The sequence below is a fragment of the Oncorhynchus clarkii genome, chromosome 20, assembly GCF_045791955.1.
Source record: "Oncorhynchus clarkii lewisi isolate Uvic-CL-2024 chromosome 20, UVic_Ocla_1.0, whole genome shotgun sequence".
NCBI classification, from domain to species: domain Eukaryota; kingdom Metazoa; phylum Chordata; class Actinopteri; order Salmoniformes; family Salmonidae; genus Oncorhynchus; species Oncorhynchus clarkii.
In genome coordinates this window covers 3,418,420-3,434,900 of record NC_092166.1, presented here as the reverse complement: position 1 = coordinate 3,434,900, position 16,481 = coordinate 3,418,420, and the positions used below count along the sequence as shown (strand labels likewise).

Genomic DNA, 16,481 nt, shown 5'->3' with positions numbered 1-16,481 from the left:
GGCTCAGATTATTCTACAATGTAGAAAATAGTACAAATAAATAAAGAAAAACAACATGAACCTTTAGCCGGTAGTGTATCTTCTTCTTTCTTTAAAACCTCTTGAGACTAGGGGGCAGTATTTTGATGTTTGGATGAAAAACGTGCCCAAATGAAACTGCCTATTTCTCAGGCCCAGAAGCTAGAATATGCATATAATTGGCGGATTAGGATAGCAAACACTCTAAAGTTTCCAAAACTGTCTGTGTCTGTGAGTATAACAGAACTGATATTGCAGGCGAAAACCTGAGGAATATCCAACCAGGAAGTGCATTTTTTTTTTTACCTCTCTGTTCCATTGCCTGCCTAGGGATATCAACCAGATTCCTTTCCCTATGGCTTCCACAAGGTGTGAACAGTCTTTAGACATAATTTCAGGCTTTTATTCTGAAAAATGAGCAAGAATGATCACATCGCATCAGTGGATGTCCTCAGAATTGTGCATGCGCGAGCCACTGGAGCAGACATGTTCTCTCTCTCTCTCCTATTGAAGAAGCTACTGTCCGTCCGGTTGAAATATTATCGATTATTTATTGTAAAAACAACCTGAGGATTGATTATAAAAAACGTTTGACATGTTTCCACGTACTATTTGGACTTTTCGTCTGCCCCGTCGTGACCGAAAGACCCTGTGGATTACTCAACAAAATGCGCCAACGAAATTGAGGTTTTTGGATATAAAAATAGTCTTTATCGAACAAAACAAACATTTACTGTGTAACTGGGAGTCTCGTGAGTGCAAACATCCAAAGGTCATCAAAGGTAAGTGATTTAATTTATTGCTTTTCTGACTTTCGTGACCAATCTACTTGGCTGCTAGTGTTTGTAATATTTTGTCCTAAGTGCTGTCCTAACATAAACGCTTGGTTTGCTTTCGCTGTAAAGCTTTTTTGAAATCTGACACGCCAGGTGGATTAACAACAAGCTCAGCTGTATTTTGGTATATTGCACTTGTGATTTCATGAAAATTTAATATTTTTAGTAATTTAATTTGAGTTTGGCGCTCTGCAATTCAGCGGATGTTGACGAAAATGATGTGGACACCCTTTCAAATGAGTGGATTCAGCTATTTTAGTCACACCCATTACTGACAGGTGTATACAATCAAACACACAGCCATGCAATCTCCATAGACAAACACTGGCAGTAGAATGGCCTTACTGAAGTGCTCAGTGACTTCCAACATGGCACCGTCATAAGATGCCTCCTTTCCAACAAGTCAGTTTGTCAAATGTCTGCCCTGCTAGAGCTGCCCCGGTCAACTGTAAGTGCTGTTATTGTGAAGTGGAAATGTCTAGGAGCAATAATGGCTCAGCCACAAAGTGGTAGCAAGTTCACAGAATGGGGTCGCCGAGTGCTGAAGCTCGTAGCACTGTTCATCGGAAGCTTCATGAAATGGTTTTCCATGGCCGAGCAGCCACAAAAAAGCCTAAGATCACCAGGCGCAATGCCAAGCGTTGACTGTTGTGAGTTGTGTAAAGCTCTTGGACTCTGGAGCAGTGGAAACGCGTTCTCTGGAAAGATGAATCACACTTCACCATCTGGCAGTCCGAGGAACAAATCTGGTCTAGAGTCTATTCTACAGCCATCTGAGTGAGGTTTTTAATTATATCAGAGCAATAAAGAGAGGTGGGTAGATACCAGGGAAGGAGCTTAATGCCAGGGGGCAGCCTTCCAACTTTATCACCACTCTAGGGGAACACTGCTAAACTCAAATTCTGTTATCAGTGTTTATGAACCATGGGAGAGTTTGAAGCTGGGGCGCTATTGATGAGAAAGATTTTTTAAATAGAAGCATGGAGGCTTGGAGAGAGAGAGAGAGAGGGAGAGAGAGGGGGGGTGAGAGAGGAGAGGGAGAGAGAGAGGGGGGGTGAGAGAGGAGAGAGAGGGGGGGTGAGAGAGGAGAGAGAGAGAGAGAGAGACAGAGAGAGAGAGAGAGAGAGAGGGAGAGAGAGAGAGAGACAGAGAGAGAGAGAGAGAGAGAGAGACAGAGACCCCCACACCGAGCGGGTCAGACCAGACCTCTTCATTATGTAACCCCACAGATGAGCAACCCCCAGCGGAGAGTCAACCTCCCAGCACAGATTGCCACTCCCTCATTGAAATGAAGGACAAATTCACCCAGCTGGAGGTAAGGCAGGTGGAGCTGGAACAGCAGGTGATTACACTTCAGTCAGCACAGACCCAGACAACAGTCCAGCACAACAACAGCCCCTTAACCAGACCCGGAGAGCTGGAGGTGGACAGAGACATATCTGCACTTTGGACAGTGGTGAGACAAATACAACAGGAGAAAGAGGAGCAGAACAGAGCACTAGAGGAGAGTATCAGACTGCTGGTTAAGGAGAGGTTGAGGGGGATGGAGGAGAGGGTGAGGGGGATGGAGGAGAAGTTGAGGGGGACGGCGTGTGACAGAGAACAACCCACTAGAGAGGTGGCCACCCCCACAGAGAAGCCAGCAGAACAGCCCACCTCAGCACCCAACAAAAGTCTCGACACCACAGCAGAACAGTCCACACCAGACCCTGACCATAGAGTCGACACCACAGCAGAACAGTCCACACCTGACCCTGACCATAGAGTCAACATCACAGCAGAACAGACAAATGAAGAACCCCAAGCCCAGAGGCTCTCACCCCCTCTGAGCACCCCCCCTGTCAGCCACCCTGATAGCCCTTTTGACAACCCCCCCACACCCACTGAGGACAAACACAAGACACAGATTGTACTACTTATGGACTCAAATGGGAAATATATAGAAGAAAAAAAACTTTTTCCCAAACACAGTGTGTCTAAACTCTGGTGTCCAAACACCCAGCGCGCCCTAGACCTTCTGTCTGAGGCCAAACTAGGCTCACCCAGCCACATAATAATACACACAGGCACAAACGACCTGAGAGCACAGCAGGAAAGAGTGGCCACAGCACTGAAGGGAGTGATTGAAAAGGCTTCTTCTACTTTCCCCAACGCACAAGTGATCTCCACCCTGCTACCACGAAAAGACTTCCACCCTGCCACAATACAGCGGGTAAATGGAAGTATTTCCCGTGACTGTGCCTCAAAACCAAACGTTTTCCTGGCCCACCACTCCACCCTGGACTTGAACAGCCTCTATGACCAGGTCCACCTCTACAAGGCAGCAGTGCCCACCTTTGCCCGAACTCTAAAGGACATCGCTCTCAAACGTATCCCCAACACTTCACACAGGAGCAACAGATCAATAGACACCCCATCCAGACCAGCGAGACACCCTCCCAGATCTGCAGGACCCCCCCTGGACCTACACATAGAGGACCCACGCCAAGAGGAATTACATCCAGACCACAGTACACCCAGACACATCCACACCCTCACCCCAACCAATCAACACCCCCCCACGTCAACCATGCCCACACCCCATTTAGGCCCCCTCAGATCAGACCTATGCCACTCCTGCCCACCCCATGCACCCCACCCCCGCAAAGAGGGCCTCAACATGGAAGCCACACATACGCCCAGGTAGTGAGCGGGCAAACAGTCCCAACCCCCACTCTCACACTCGCCCAAGCCAATGGCATGTACCAGATGCTCAGCAGGCTCTGCTCACACTTACTGGCCTGAGGCCAAACCACGACCAACAACATTGGACACTCTATGGAACAAAAAGCCTTCACTATATTATCCTGGAATATCTGAGGTCATCTGCCTTTGGCCTAAAAAGCAGAAACCCGGACTTCACCAAAGAAATCGGTAATACAGACATTGTCATCCTGCAAGAAACTTGGTATAGAGGAGACGGACCCACTGGTTGCCCTCTAGGTTACAGAGAGCTGGTAGTCCCATCCACCAAACTACCAGGTGTGAAACAGGGAAGGGACTCAGGGGGTATGCAAATTTGGTATAGAGCAGACCTAACTCACTCCATTAAATTAATCAAAACAGGAACATTCTACATTTGGCTAGAAATTCAAAAGGAAATTATCCTAACAGAGAAAAATGTCCTCCTGTGTGCTACCTATATCCCCCCACTAGAATCCCCATTTTTGAATGAAGACAGCTTCTCCATCCTGGAGGGGGAAATCAATCATTTCCAGGCCCAGGGACATGTACTAGTCTGTGGCGACCTAAATGCCAGAACCGGACAAGAACCTGACACCCTCAGCACACAGGGGGACAAACATCTGCCTGGAGGTGACAGCATTCCCTCCCACATATGCCCCCCTAGGCACAACTATGACAACATAACCAACAAAAACGGGTCACAACTCCTGCAGCTCTGTCGCACGCTGGGTATGTACATAGTCAACGGTAGGCTTCGAGGGGACTCCTATGGTAGGTACACCTATAGCTCAACTCTTGGCAGTAGTACTGTAGACTACTTTATCACTGACCTCAACCCAGAGTCTCTCAGAGCGTTCACAGTCAGCCCACTGACACCCCTATCAGACCACAGCAAAATCACAGTCTACTTAAACAGAGCAATAATCAATCATGAGGCATCAAAGCCAAAGGAACTGAGTAACATTAAGAAATGCTATAGATGGAAGGAATGCAGTTTGGAAACCTACCAAAAAACAATTAGGCAACAACAAATTCAATCCCTTTTAGACAATTTCCTGGGTAAAACGTTCCGCTGTAATAGTGAAGGTGTAAACTTGGCAGTAGAAAATCTTAACAGTATATTTGACCTCTCAGCTTCCCTATCAAATCTAAAAATCTCAAATAGAAAACCGAAGAAAATTAACAATAATGACAAATGGTTTGATGAAGAATGCAAAAATCTAAGAAAGAAATTGAGAAACCTGTCCAACCAAAAACATAGAGACCCGGAAAGCCTGAGTCTACGCCTTCACTATGGTGAATCACTAAAACAATACAGAAATACACTACGGAAAAAGAAGGAACAGCACGTCAGAAATCAGCTCAATGCAATTGAAGAATCCATAGACTCTAACCACTTCTGGGAAAATTGGAAAACACTAAACAAACAACAACAAGAAGAATTATCTATCCAAAATGGAGATGTATGGGTAAACCACTTCTCCAATCTTTTTGGCTCTATAACAAAGAATAAAGAGCAAAAACATATACATGATCACATACAGATCTTAGAATCATCTATTAAAGACTACCAGAACCCACTGGATTCTCCAATTACATTGAATGAGTTACAGGACAAAATAAAAACCCTCCAACCCAAAAAGGCCTGTGGTGTTGATGGTATCCTCAATGAAATGATCAAATATACAGACAACAAATTCCAATTGGCTATACTAAAACTCTTTAACATCATACTTAGCTCTGGCATCTTCCCCAATATTTGGAACCAAGGACTGATCACCCCAATCCACAAAAGTGGAGACAAATTTGACCCCAATAACTACCGTGGAATATGTGTCAACAGTAACCTTGGGAAAATCCTCTGCATTATTATTAACAGCAGACTCGTACATTTCCTCAATGAAAACAATGTACTGAGCAAATGTCAAATTGGCTTTTTACCAAATTACCGTACAACAGACCATGTATTCACCCTGCACACCCTAATTGACAACCAAACAAACCAAAACAAAGGCAAAGTCTTCTCATGCTTTGTTGATTTCAAAAAAGCCTTTGACTGAATCTGGCATGAGGGTCTGCTATACAAACTGATGGAAAGTGGTGTTGGGGGTAAAACATACGACATTATAAAATCCATGTACACAAACAACAAGTGTGCGGTTAAAATTGGCAAAAAACACACACATTTCTTCACACAGGGTCGTGGGGTTAGACAGGGATGCAGCTTAAGCCCCACCCTCTTCAACATATATATCAACGAATTGGCGCGGGCACTAGAAAAGTCTGCAGCACCCGGCCTCCCCCTGCTAGAATCCGAAGTCAAATGTCTGCTGTTTGCCGATGATCTGGTGCTTCTGTCACCAACCAAGGAGGGCCTACAGCAGCACCTAGATCTTATGCACAGATTCTGTCAGACCTGGGCCCTGACAGTAAATCTCAGTAAGACCAAAATAATGGTGTTCCAAAAAAGGTCCAGTCACCAGGACCAAAAATACAAATTCCATCTAGACACTGTTGCCCTAGAGCACACAAAAAACTATACATACCTTGGCCTAAACATCAGCGCCACAGGTAACTTCCACAAAGCTGTGAACGATCTGAGAGACAAGGCAAGAAGGGCATTCTATGCCATCAAAAGAAACATACATTTCAACATACCAATTAGGATTTGGCTAAAAATACTTGAATCAGTCATAGAGCCCATTGCCCTTTATGGTTGTGAGGTCTGGGGTCCGCTCACCAACCAAGACTTCACAAAATGGGACAAACACCAAATTGAGACTCTGCACGCAGAATTCTGCAAAAATATCCTCCGTGTACAACGTAGAACACCAAATAATGCATGCAGAGCAGAATTAGGCCGATACCCACTAATTATCAAAATCCAGAAAAGAGCCGTTAAATTCTACAACCACCTAAAAGGAAGTGATTCACAAACCTTCCATAACAAAGCCATCACCTACAGAGAGATGAACCTGGAGAAGAGTCCCCTAAGCAAGCTGGTCCTGGGGCTCTGTTCACAAACACAAACACACCCTACAGAGCCCCAGGACAACAGCACAATTAGACCCAACCAAATCATGAGAAAACAAAAAGATAATTACTTGACACATTGGAAAGAATTAACAAAAAAACAGAGCAAACTAGAATGCTATTTGGCCCTAAACAGAGAGTACACAGCGGCAGAATACCTGACCACTGTGACTGACCCAAAATTAAGGAAAGCTTTGACTATGTACAGACTCAGTGAGCATAGCCTTGCTATTGAGAAAGGCCGCCGTAGGCAGACATGGCTCTCAAGAGAAGACAGGCTATGTGCTCACTGCCCACAAAATGAGGTGGAAACTGAGCTGCACTTCCTAACCTCCTGCCCAATGTATGACCATATTAGAGAGACATATTTCCCTCAGATTACACAGATCCACAAAGAATTCGAAAACAAATCCAAATTTGAAAAACTCCCATATCTACTGGGTGAAATTCCACAGTGTGCCATCACAGCAGCAAGATTTGTGACCTGTTGCCACGAGAAAAGGGCAACCAGTGAAGAACACACACCATTGTAAATACAACCCATATTTATGCTTATTTATTTTATCTTGTGTCCTTTAACCATTTGTACACTGTTAAAACACTGTGTATATATATATATATATAATATGACATTTGTAATGTCTTTACTGTTTTGAAACCTCTGTATGTGTAATGTTTACTGTTAATTTTTGTTGTTTTTCACTTTATATATTCACTTTGTATGTTGTCTACCTCACTTGCTTTGGCAATGTTAACACATGTTTCCCATGCCAATAAAGCCCTTGAATTGAATTGAATTGAATTGAATTGAGAGAGAGAGAGACAGAGAGACAGGGAGAGAGACAGAGAGAGACAGAGAGACAGAGAGAGAGACAGAGAGAGACAGAGAGACAGAGAGAGAGACAGAGAGAGACAGAGAGAGAGAGAGAGAGAGAGACAGAGAGACAGAGAGAGAGACAGAGAGAGACAGAGAGACAGAGAGAGACAGAGAGAGACAGAGAGACAGAGAGAGAGAGAGAGAGACAGAGAGACAGAGAGAGAGACAGAGAGAGACAGAGAGACAGAGAGACAGAGAGACAGAGAGAGAGAGAGAGAGAGAGACGGAGAGAGAGAGAGAGAGAGACAGAGAGAGACAGAGAGACAGAGAGAGAGACAGAGAGAGAGAGAGAGAGACAGAGAGAGAGACAGAGAGAGACAGAGAGATGATGAACCAGACAAACGTTTCCAAGGAATAACACTTCATAGTAATTCACATTAAGATTCAGGAAACATTCAAATGTTCTTATTTAACTGAACTCTGAACTCTGAAATAGGTTGCTAATTATACATGGTGGATATCAACTTTTATTTTATTACGTTTTTACGTAGCAAGATGGTCGACTCAATTCGAGTTCTTAGGAAACTTTGCAGTATTTTGTTTTTTTATGTATTATTTCTTACATTGTTGCCCCAGGAAATCTTAAGTCTTATTACACACAGCTGGGAAGAACTATTGGATATAAGTGCGACGTCAGCTTACCAACATTACGACCAGGAATACGACTTTCCCGAAGCGAAACCTCTGTTTGGAGAGGACAACGGATTGGATCCCAGAAGGAGACCCAAAACTACAGCGCCGCCCACCGTTCACCGAATATACTACTCGCCAATGTCTAGTCTCTTGACAACAAGGTTGATGAAAATCGAGATAGGGTTGCCTTCCAGAGAGACATCAGAGATTGTAACATTCTCTGTTTCACGGAAACATGGCTCCTTCGGGATATGTTGTCGGAATTGATTCAGCCACCAGGCTTCTCCATGCATCGCGCAGACAGAGATAAACACCTCTCTGGGAAGAGGAAGGGCGGGGGTGTATGCTTCATGATTAACGACTCATGGAGTAATCATAACAGCATACAGGAACTCAAGTCCTTCTGCTCACCTGATCTGGAATTCCTTACAATCAAATGCTGGCCATTTTACCTCCCAAGAGAATTCTCCTCAGTTATCGTCACAGCTGTGTACATTCCCCTTCAAGCAGACACCAAGACGGCCCTCAAGGAACTTCACTGAACTCCATGTAAACTTGAAGCCATACATCCTGAGGCTACATTTATTGTAGCTGGGGATTTTAACAAAGCAAATTTGAGAACAAGGCTACCTAAAATCTATCAGCATATTGATTGCACTACGCGCAGGGGTAATACACTGCTACTCTAACTTCCGTGATGCATACAAAGCCCTCCCCCGCCCTCCCTTCGGCAAATCCGACCACGACGCCATCATGCTCCTACCAGCTTATAGGTAGAAACTCAAACAGGATGTACCAGTGACTAGAACCATTCAACGCTGGTCTGACCAATCAGAAGCCATGCTTCAAGATTGTTTTGATCACGCGGACTGGAATATGTTCCGGTCAGCCTCAGAGAACAACATAGACCTATACGCTGACTCAGTGAGTGAGTTTATAAAGAAGTGCATTGGAGATGTTGTACCCACTGTGACTATTAAAACCAGAAACCGTGGACGGACAGGGGTAAAACTGAAAGAGCAAACCACCGCATTTAACCATGGAAAAAGGTCTGGGAATACGGCTGAATATAAACAGTGTAGTTATTCCCTCCGCAAGGCAATCAAACAAGCAAAATGTTGGTACAGGGACAAATTGGAGTCGCAATTCAACGGCTCAGACACAAGACATATGTGGCATACAGTGCCTTGCGAAAGTATTCGGCCCCCTTGAACTTTGCGACCTTTTGCCACATTTCAGGCTTCAAACATAAAGATATAAAACTGTATTTTTTTGTGAAGAATCAACAACAAGTGGGACACAATCATGAAGTGGAACGACATTTATTGGATATTTCAAACTTTTTTAACAAATCAAAAACTGAAAAATTGGGCGTGCAAAAAAATAATAATAAAAAAAATACAGTTTTATATCTTTATGCTTGAAGCCTGAAATGTGGCAAAAGGTCGGAAAGTTCAAGGGGGCCGAATACTTTTGCAAGGCACTGTATTTCTACAGGAAATCACGGACAACAAAAAAGAAAACCAGCCATGTCACGGGTACCGACGTTACGCTTCCAGACAAACTAAACATCTTCTTTGCCCGCTTTGAGGATAATGCAGTGCCACCATTGTGGCCCGCTAACAAGGACAGCCTCCCCCCCATTCTCCGTGGACGACGTGAGTAAAACATTTAAATGTGTTAAACCACACAAGGCTGCTGGCCCAGACAGCATCCATAGCCACGTCCTCAGAGCATGCGCAGACCAGGTGACTGGAGTGATTACGGACATATTCAATCTCTCCCTATCCCAGTTGTCCCAGTGCTGTCCCCCAACATGCTTCAAGATGACTAGCATTGTTCCTGTACCCAAGAAGGCAAAGAAAACTAAACTAAATGACTACCTCCCCGTAGCATACTTGTTAGATATTACCTTCGGGAACTAGAAGCACAAGCATTTCGCTACACTCACATTAACATCTGCTAACCATGTGTATGTGACCATTAACATCTGCTAACCATGTGACCATTAACATCTGCTAACCATGTGACCATTAACATCTGCTAACCGTGTGTATGTGACCAATAAAATGTCATTTTATTTGATAAGGTTTAATAAAACCTTTAAAGCCTTCAGGTATTTCATAACCAATTCATAACATTTGTGAAGTAATTGTTGTTGTGATGATAAATTCACGTTAAAAAAAGGAAATCAAACTGATTTTGTAATAAATGTTTTCATTAGAGTTCAACTTCAGTTTAATAAATGGAAGAAAACTAAAAGTGTGTGTGTGTGTGTGTGTGTATGTGTTTGTGTGTGTGTATGTGTATGTGTGTGTGTGTGTGTCTCCACTCACCCCTTCCTCCGGTTCGAAGTCGTAAACCACGTCCTCTGGTGGTCTGTTTTGGACCAGACTGTGACACAGCAGCCAGCAGCCCAGACCAGTTAGAAACATCCCTACGTCAGGGAGAAACACACGGATACCGTTCCCTGCATCTGCACCTATCACACTGGACACAGAGAGACAGACAGAAACAGATGAGACTGACATCATACTGTAGACAGACACACAGACAGTACAGTCATACCTACACCTACAGTATCACACCATTGTTACACTACAATCAAACCTATACAGATCACACTGTAGACAGACACACAGACAGTACAGTCATACCTACACCTACAGTATCACACTGTAGACAGAGAGAAGAGAGAGACAGATGAGAGTTACCGTTGTTACACTACATAATGTCTGTCTTTACAACCTCTCTGGGACATGGAGACAGTTCAATCAGTTCATGGATATAATATACACGCCGTTCGGAAAGTATTCAGACCCCTTGACTTTTTTCCAAATTTGTTTCGTTACAGCCTTATTCTGAAATGGATTAAAAAATAAAAAATTCTCATCAATCTACAGACAATACCCCATAATGACAACACAATACCCCATAACGACAAAAAAAAATGTTTTTTAGAAATGCTTGCAAAAAAAAAAAAATTTAACTGAAAGGAAGAGTCTTGGTGGTTCCAAACTTCTTCCATTTAATAATTATAAAGAGTAAAAACTCACAGACAGCTTAAAAAGCTCAAACCAAGTTTATTCACCCACTGGGTCAAACAGCTGCAAAGACAAAGACATGATTACACAAACACAGATTTTTATACCCTCCTACTAGGAGGAGTCCACTCCTTGCACATCTAGACAGCCAATACATCTCTGTTGCTTGGCAGGAACATAATGGGTTCCTCTCACCGGTGTAGTCATGGCCCTGCCTCACGCTAGAACTTTCGTGGGCAAGTATAATAGGACTGTTCCTTCTCACTTTGTCTGACTTCGTCCCGAATTCCTCACTCCTCCCTAATTCACGGCTGTCCTACCTTGTGTGTGTTGCCTTTTGCCTCCCTCGTTAGGAGGCTATTTTGTGTAGATTGATGAGGTAATACATGTATTTAATCCATTTTAGAATAAGGCTGTAATGTAACAAAATGTGGGAAAAGGGAAGGTGTCTGTATACTTTCCGAAGGCCCTGTATAATGGATAATAATACACCGTCTGTAGAATTCAAATGTGGTACATTTGCAAAACCAAGCGGTGATGCAGCCAAGATGCTCTCGATGGCGCAGATGTAGAACTTTTTGAGGATCTGATGGCCCATGCCAAATCTTTTCAGCCTCCTGAGGGGGACGAGGCGCTGTCATGCCCTCTTCATTACTATGCGGGGGCATGTGGACCACGTTAAGTTCTTAGTGACACCAAGGAACCTGAAGCTCTCAACCCGCTCCACTACAACCCCGTCGATGTGGATGGAGGCAGGCTCTCCCCTCTTTCTCCTGCAGTCCACAATCAGCTCCTTGGCTTTACCAACATTGAGGGAGAGGTTGTTGTCATGGCACCACACTGCAAAGTCTCTGACCTAATCCCTGTAGGTTGTCTCATCGCTGTCTGTGATCTGGCCTACTACTGTCGTGTCATCAGCAAACTTGATTGTTGTGTTGGAGTTGTGCGTCACCACTCAGTCATGGATGAACAGGGAGCACAGGAGGGGACTAAGCACACACCTCTGGGTGGCCCCCGTGTTGAGGGTCAGCATTTCGGGGGTGTTATTGCCTACCCTCACCACCTTGGGCCGGCCCATCAGGAAGTCCAGGATCCAATTGCAGCGGGAGGTGTTCATTCCCAGGGTCCCGAGCTTGGTGATGAGCTTGGAGGGCACTATGGTGTTGAACACTGATCCGTAGTCTGAACCCGAGTCATATGTGGATCTGTTGAGGCAGCATGTGAATAGGAGTGGATCTAGGGCATCTGGGATGATCTGGGATGATGGTGTTGATGTGTCATGATCAGCCTTCCAAAGCACTTCATACTTACAGATGTGTGCTACAAAGCAATAGGCATTTAGGCAGGTTACCTTGGAGTTCTTGGGGACAGGGACAGTGGTGGTCAGCTTGAAAGATATTGGGATTACAGACTGGGACAAAGAGAGATCGAAAACGTCAGTGAAGTCACTTGCCAGCTGGTCTGTGAATGCTTTGAGAACGTGCCCTAGTATTCTATCTGGCCCGAAGGCCTTGCTGTTTACTCACATCGGCCATAGAGAGCGAGATCTCACAGTCATCCAGAACAACAGGGGCTCTCATGCCAGACTTGGTGTTGTTTTCCTTTACGCGAGTATAAAAGGCATTTAGCTCGTTTGGAAGGCCGCGTCACTGGGCATCTCACGGCTGGGTTTCCCTATGTAGTCCGTTATCGTCTGTAAGCCCTGCCACATACAATGAACATTGTAGCTGATGAAAACAAGATTCCACCTTCCTCCTATATTCTCATTTTTCCTGTTTGATGTCTGGTTGGAGGTTGTAGCGCTTACTTGTATGCGTCCGTTTTTCCCGTTCCTTGTAAGCGGTGACTCTAGCCTTTAGCCCAGCACTGATATTTCCTGTAACCCATGGTTTTATGTTTGGATACATTAGTATAGTCACTGTGTGGACGATGTCGTCGATGCACTTATTGATGACCGATGTGGTAAACTCCACAATTCTATTGGATGAATAGCAGAACATATCCCAGTCTGTACTAGCAAAGCAGTCGGGTAGCCTCGCGTCTGCTTCATCTGACCACTTCTGTATTGAGCGTGTCACTGGTACTTCCTGTTTTAGCTTTTGTTTGTAAACAGGAAGCAGGAGGATAGAGTCGTGGTCAGATTTGCCAGAGGGAGGGCATGTTATGCATTTTTGTGTGTAGAATAAAAGTGGTCTGGAGTTTTAGTGCCCCCTAGTGGCACAGGATACATGTTGGTAGAAATGAGGTAGGATGGTTTTAAGTCTCCCCTTGTTAAAGTCTCCGTCCACCATAAAAGCTGCCTCTGGGTGTGCGCTTTCCTGTTTTCTTTATGGCTCAATACAGTTTGTTGAGTGCCACAGTAGTGTTGGCCTGTGGAGAAATGTAGAAAGCCTTGATAATTACGGATGAGAACTCTCTTAGTAGATATAAAAAAAAGGTGTGCAGCTTAGCATGAGGTATTCTATATCAGGTGAGCAAAATCTTGAGATTTTCCTTAAAACTGGAAGCAGCGCACCAGTTGCTGTTTATTAAAAGGCACACCCCTCCCTCTTTGGACTAGCCTGATTCCTCCGTTGTCTGATCGTGCAGGTAGGGCTTCATGGAGAAACCACTGAGTTCTATGTTCATAGATTCAGCCAGCCAAATTTCTCGACAAAACATAATCTTTCCATGACATAGACTGAATCCAGGTGAAAACTATGATCCATATAGATATCACTTGTTAAATCCACTTCAATCAGTGTAGATAAATGACTGACAGACATAATGAGGTTTAACATCAACAGACTCACAGACATAATGAGGTTTAACCTCAACAGACTGACAGACATAATGAGGTTTAACCTCAACAGACTGACAGACATAATGAGGTTTAACATCAACAGACTCACAGACATAATGAGGTTTAACCTCAACAGACTGACAGACATGATGAGGTTTAACATCAACAGAAACCACAGGTTGAGAAGGACAGGTCAGAACCATCAGAAGCATTTAGAAACCTAGTCTGTGTCCAAATTGTACCCTATTCCCTACATAGTACACTACTTTTGACCAGAGCCCTAACTAATTATACTGAACAAAATTAAAGTGTTGGTCCCATTTATCATGAGATGAAATAAAAGATCCCAGAAATGTTCCATACGCACCAAAAAAAAGTATATCTCTAATACAGATAGTGGGTGATATATTTCACAAGGTATTCTCATCTGTGGTACGTTCTGCTGTCCTCTAATGTGTGACATTTCTATTCAGGTTTGATATTTTATTAACGTCAGAAATTATGTACATGAGATATACAGCAGAAATACTGTATATAATAATAACATTATTCACTTTATAAAACTCTTATCTATGTACTGTACATGTTTTCCTTATCTCTTACCTCTCAAAGCCGATCTGTCGTATGGATCTCTCCCACATGGAACCTGGAGAGGAAACACAGAAGAACATCATCAGAGTAGGAAGGGCTTTGTTTCTCTGCAGGTAGGGCTTGGCTTCGTTTCTCTGCAGGTAGGGCTTGGCTTTGTTTCTCTGCAGGTAGGGCTTGACTTTGTTTCTCTGCAGGTAGGGCTTGACTTTGTTTCTCTGCAGGTAGGGCTTGGCTTCGTTTCTCTGCAGGTAGGGCTTGGCTTCGTTTCTCTGCAGGTAGGGCTTGGCTTTGTTTCTCTGCAGGTAGGGCTTGGCTTTGTTTCTCTGCAGGTAGGGCTTCGTTTCTCTGCAGGTAGGGCTTGGCTTCGTTTCTCTGCAGGTAGGGCTTGGCTTCGTTTCTCTGCAGGTAGGGCTTCGTTTCTCTGCAGGTAGGGCTTTGTTTCTCTGCAGGTAGGGCTTGGCTTCGTTTCTCTGCAGGTAGGGCTTGGCTTCGTTTCTCTGCAGGTAGGGCTTCACTTCATTTTTCCGCAGGTAGGGCTTGGCTTCGTTTTTCTGCAGGAACGGCTTCGTTTCTCTGCGGGTAGGGCTTGGCTTCGTTTCTCTGCAGGTAGGGCTTGGCTTTGTTTCTCTGCAGGTAGGGCTTCATTTCTCTGCAGGTAGAGCTTTGTTTCTCTGCAGGTAGGGCTTGGCTTCGTTTCTCTGCAGGTAGGGCTTGGCTTTGTTTCTCTGCAGGTAGGGCTTGGCTTTGTTTCTCTGCAGGTAGGGCTTCGTTTCTCTGCAGGTAGGGCTTGGCTTCGTTTCTCTGCAGGTAGGGCTTGGCTTCGTTTCTCTGCAGGTAGGGCTTGGCTTTGTTTCTCTGCAGGTAGGGCTTGGCTTTGTTTCTCTGCAGGTAGGGCTTCGTTTCTCTGCAGGTAGGGCTTGGCTTCGTTTCTCTGCAGGTAGGGCTTGGCTTCGTTTCTCTGCAGGTAGGGCTTGGCTTTGTTTCTCTGCAGGTAGGGCTTGGCTTCGTTTCTCTGCAGGTAGGGCTTGGCTTCGTTTCTCTGCAGATAGGGCTTGGCTTTGTTTCTCTGCAAGTAGGGTTTGGCTTTGTTTCTCTGCAGGTAGGGCTTGGCTTCGTTTCTCTGCAGGTCGGGCTTGGCTTTGTTTCTCTGCAGGTAGGGCTTAGTTTCTCTGCAGGTAGGGCTTCGTTTCTCTGCAGGTAGGGCTTCGTTTCTCTGCAGGTAGGGCTTTGTTTCTCTGCAGGTAGGGCTTGGCTTCGTTTCTCTGCAGGTAGGGCTTGGCTTCGTTTCTCTGCAGGTAGGGCTTCGCTTCATTTTTCCGCAGGTAGGGCTTGGCTTCGTTTTTCTGCAGGAACGGCTTCGTTTCTCTGCGGGTAGGGCTTGGCTTCGTTTCTCTGCAGGTAGGGCTTGGCTTTGTTTCTCTGCAGGTAGGGCTTCATTTCTCTGCAGGTAGAGCTTTGTTTCTCTGCAGGTAGGGCTTGGCTTCGTTTCTCTGCAGGTAGGGCTTGGCTTTGTTTCTCTGCAGGTAGGGCTTGGCTTTGTTTCTCTGCAGGTAGGGCTTGGCTTTGTTTTTCTGCAGGTAGGGCTTGGCTTCGTTTCTCTGCAGGTAGGGCTTGGCTTTGTTTCTCTGCAGGTAGGGCTTGGCTTTGTTTCTCTGCAGGTAGGGCTTGGCTTCGTTTCTCTGCAGGTAGGGCTTGGCTTTGTTTCTCTGCAGGTAGGGCTTGGCTTTGTTTCTCTGCAGGTAGGGCTTGGCTTTGTTTTTCTGCAGGTAGGGCTTGGCTTCGTTTCTCTGCAGGTAGGGCTTGGCTTTGTTTCTCTGCAGGTAGGGCTTGGCTTCGTTTCTCTGCAGGTAGGGCTTGGCTTCGTTTTTCTGCAGGAAGGGCTTCGTTTCTCTGCAGGTAGGGCTTCGTTTCCCTTTAGGAAGGGCTTCGTTTCTCTGCAGGTA

General features: G+C 45.0%; 1 protein-coding gene across 1 annotated transcript in view; it reads right to left on the bottom strand.

Annotated features, from left to right (window-relative positions):
• The window catches only part of LOC139376512 (piezo-type mechanosensitive ion channel component 2-like), a 178,450-nt gene that overhangs the window by 127,026 nt on the left and 34,943 nt on the right, over positions 1-16,481 (bottom strand). The window contains exons 4-5 of the mRNA XM_071119199.1: positions 14,551-14,593; positions 10,458-10,611 (exon numbers count right to left, since the gene is read on the bottom strand). Coding sequence (XP_070975300.1) covers positions 10,458-10,611; positions 14,551-14,593 — 197 coding nt within the window. The remainder of the gene's footprint in view (positions 1-10,457; positions 10,612-14,550; positions 14,594-16,481) is intronic.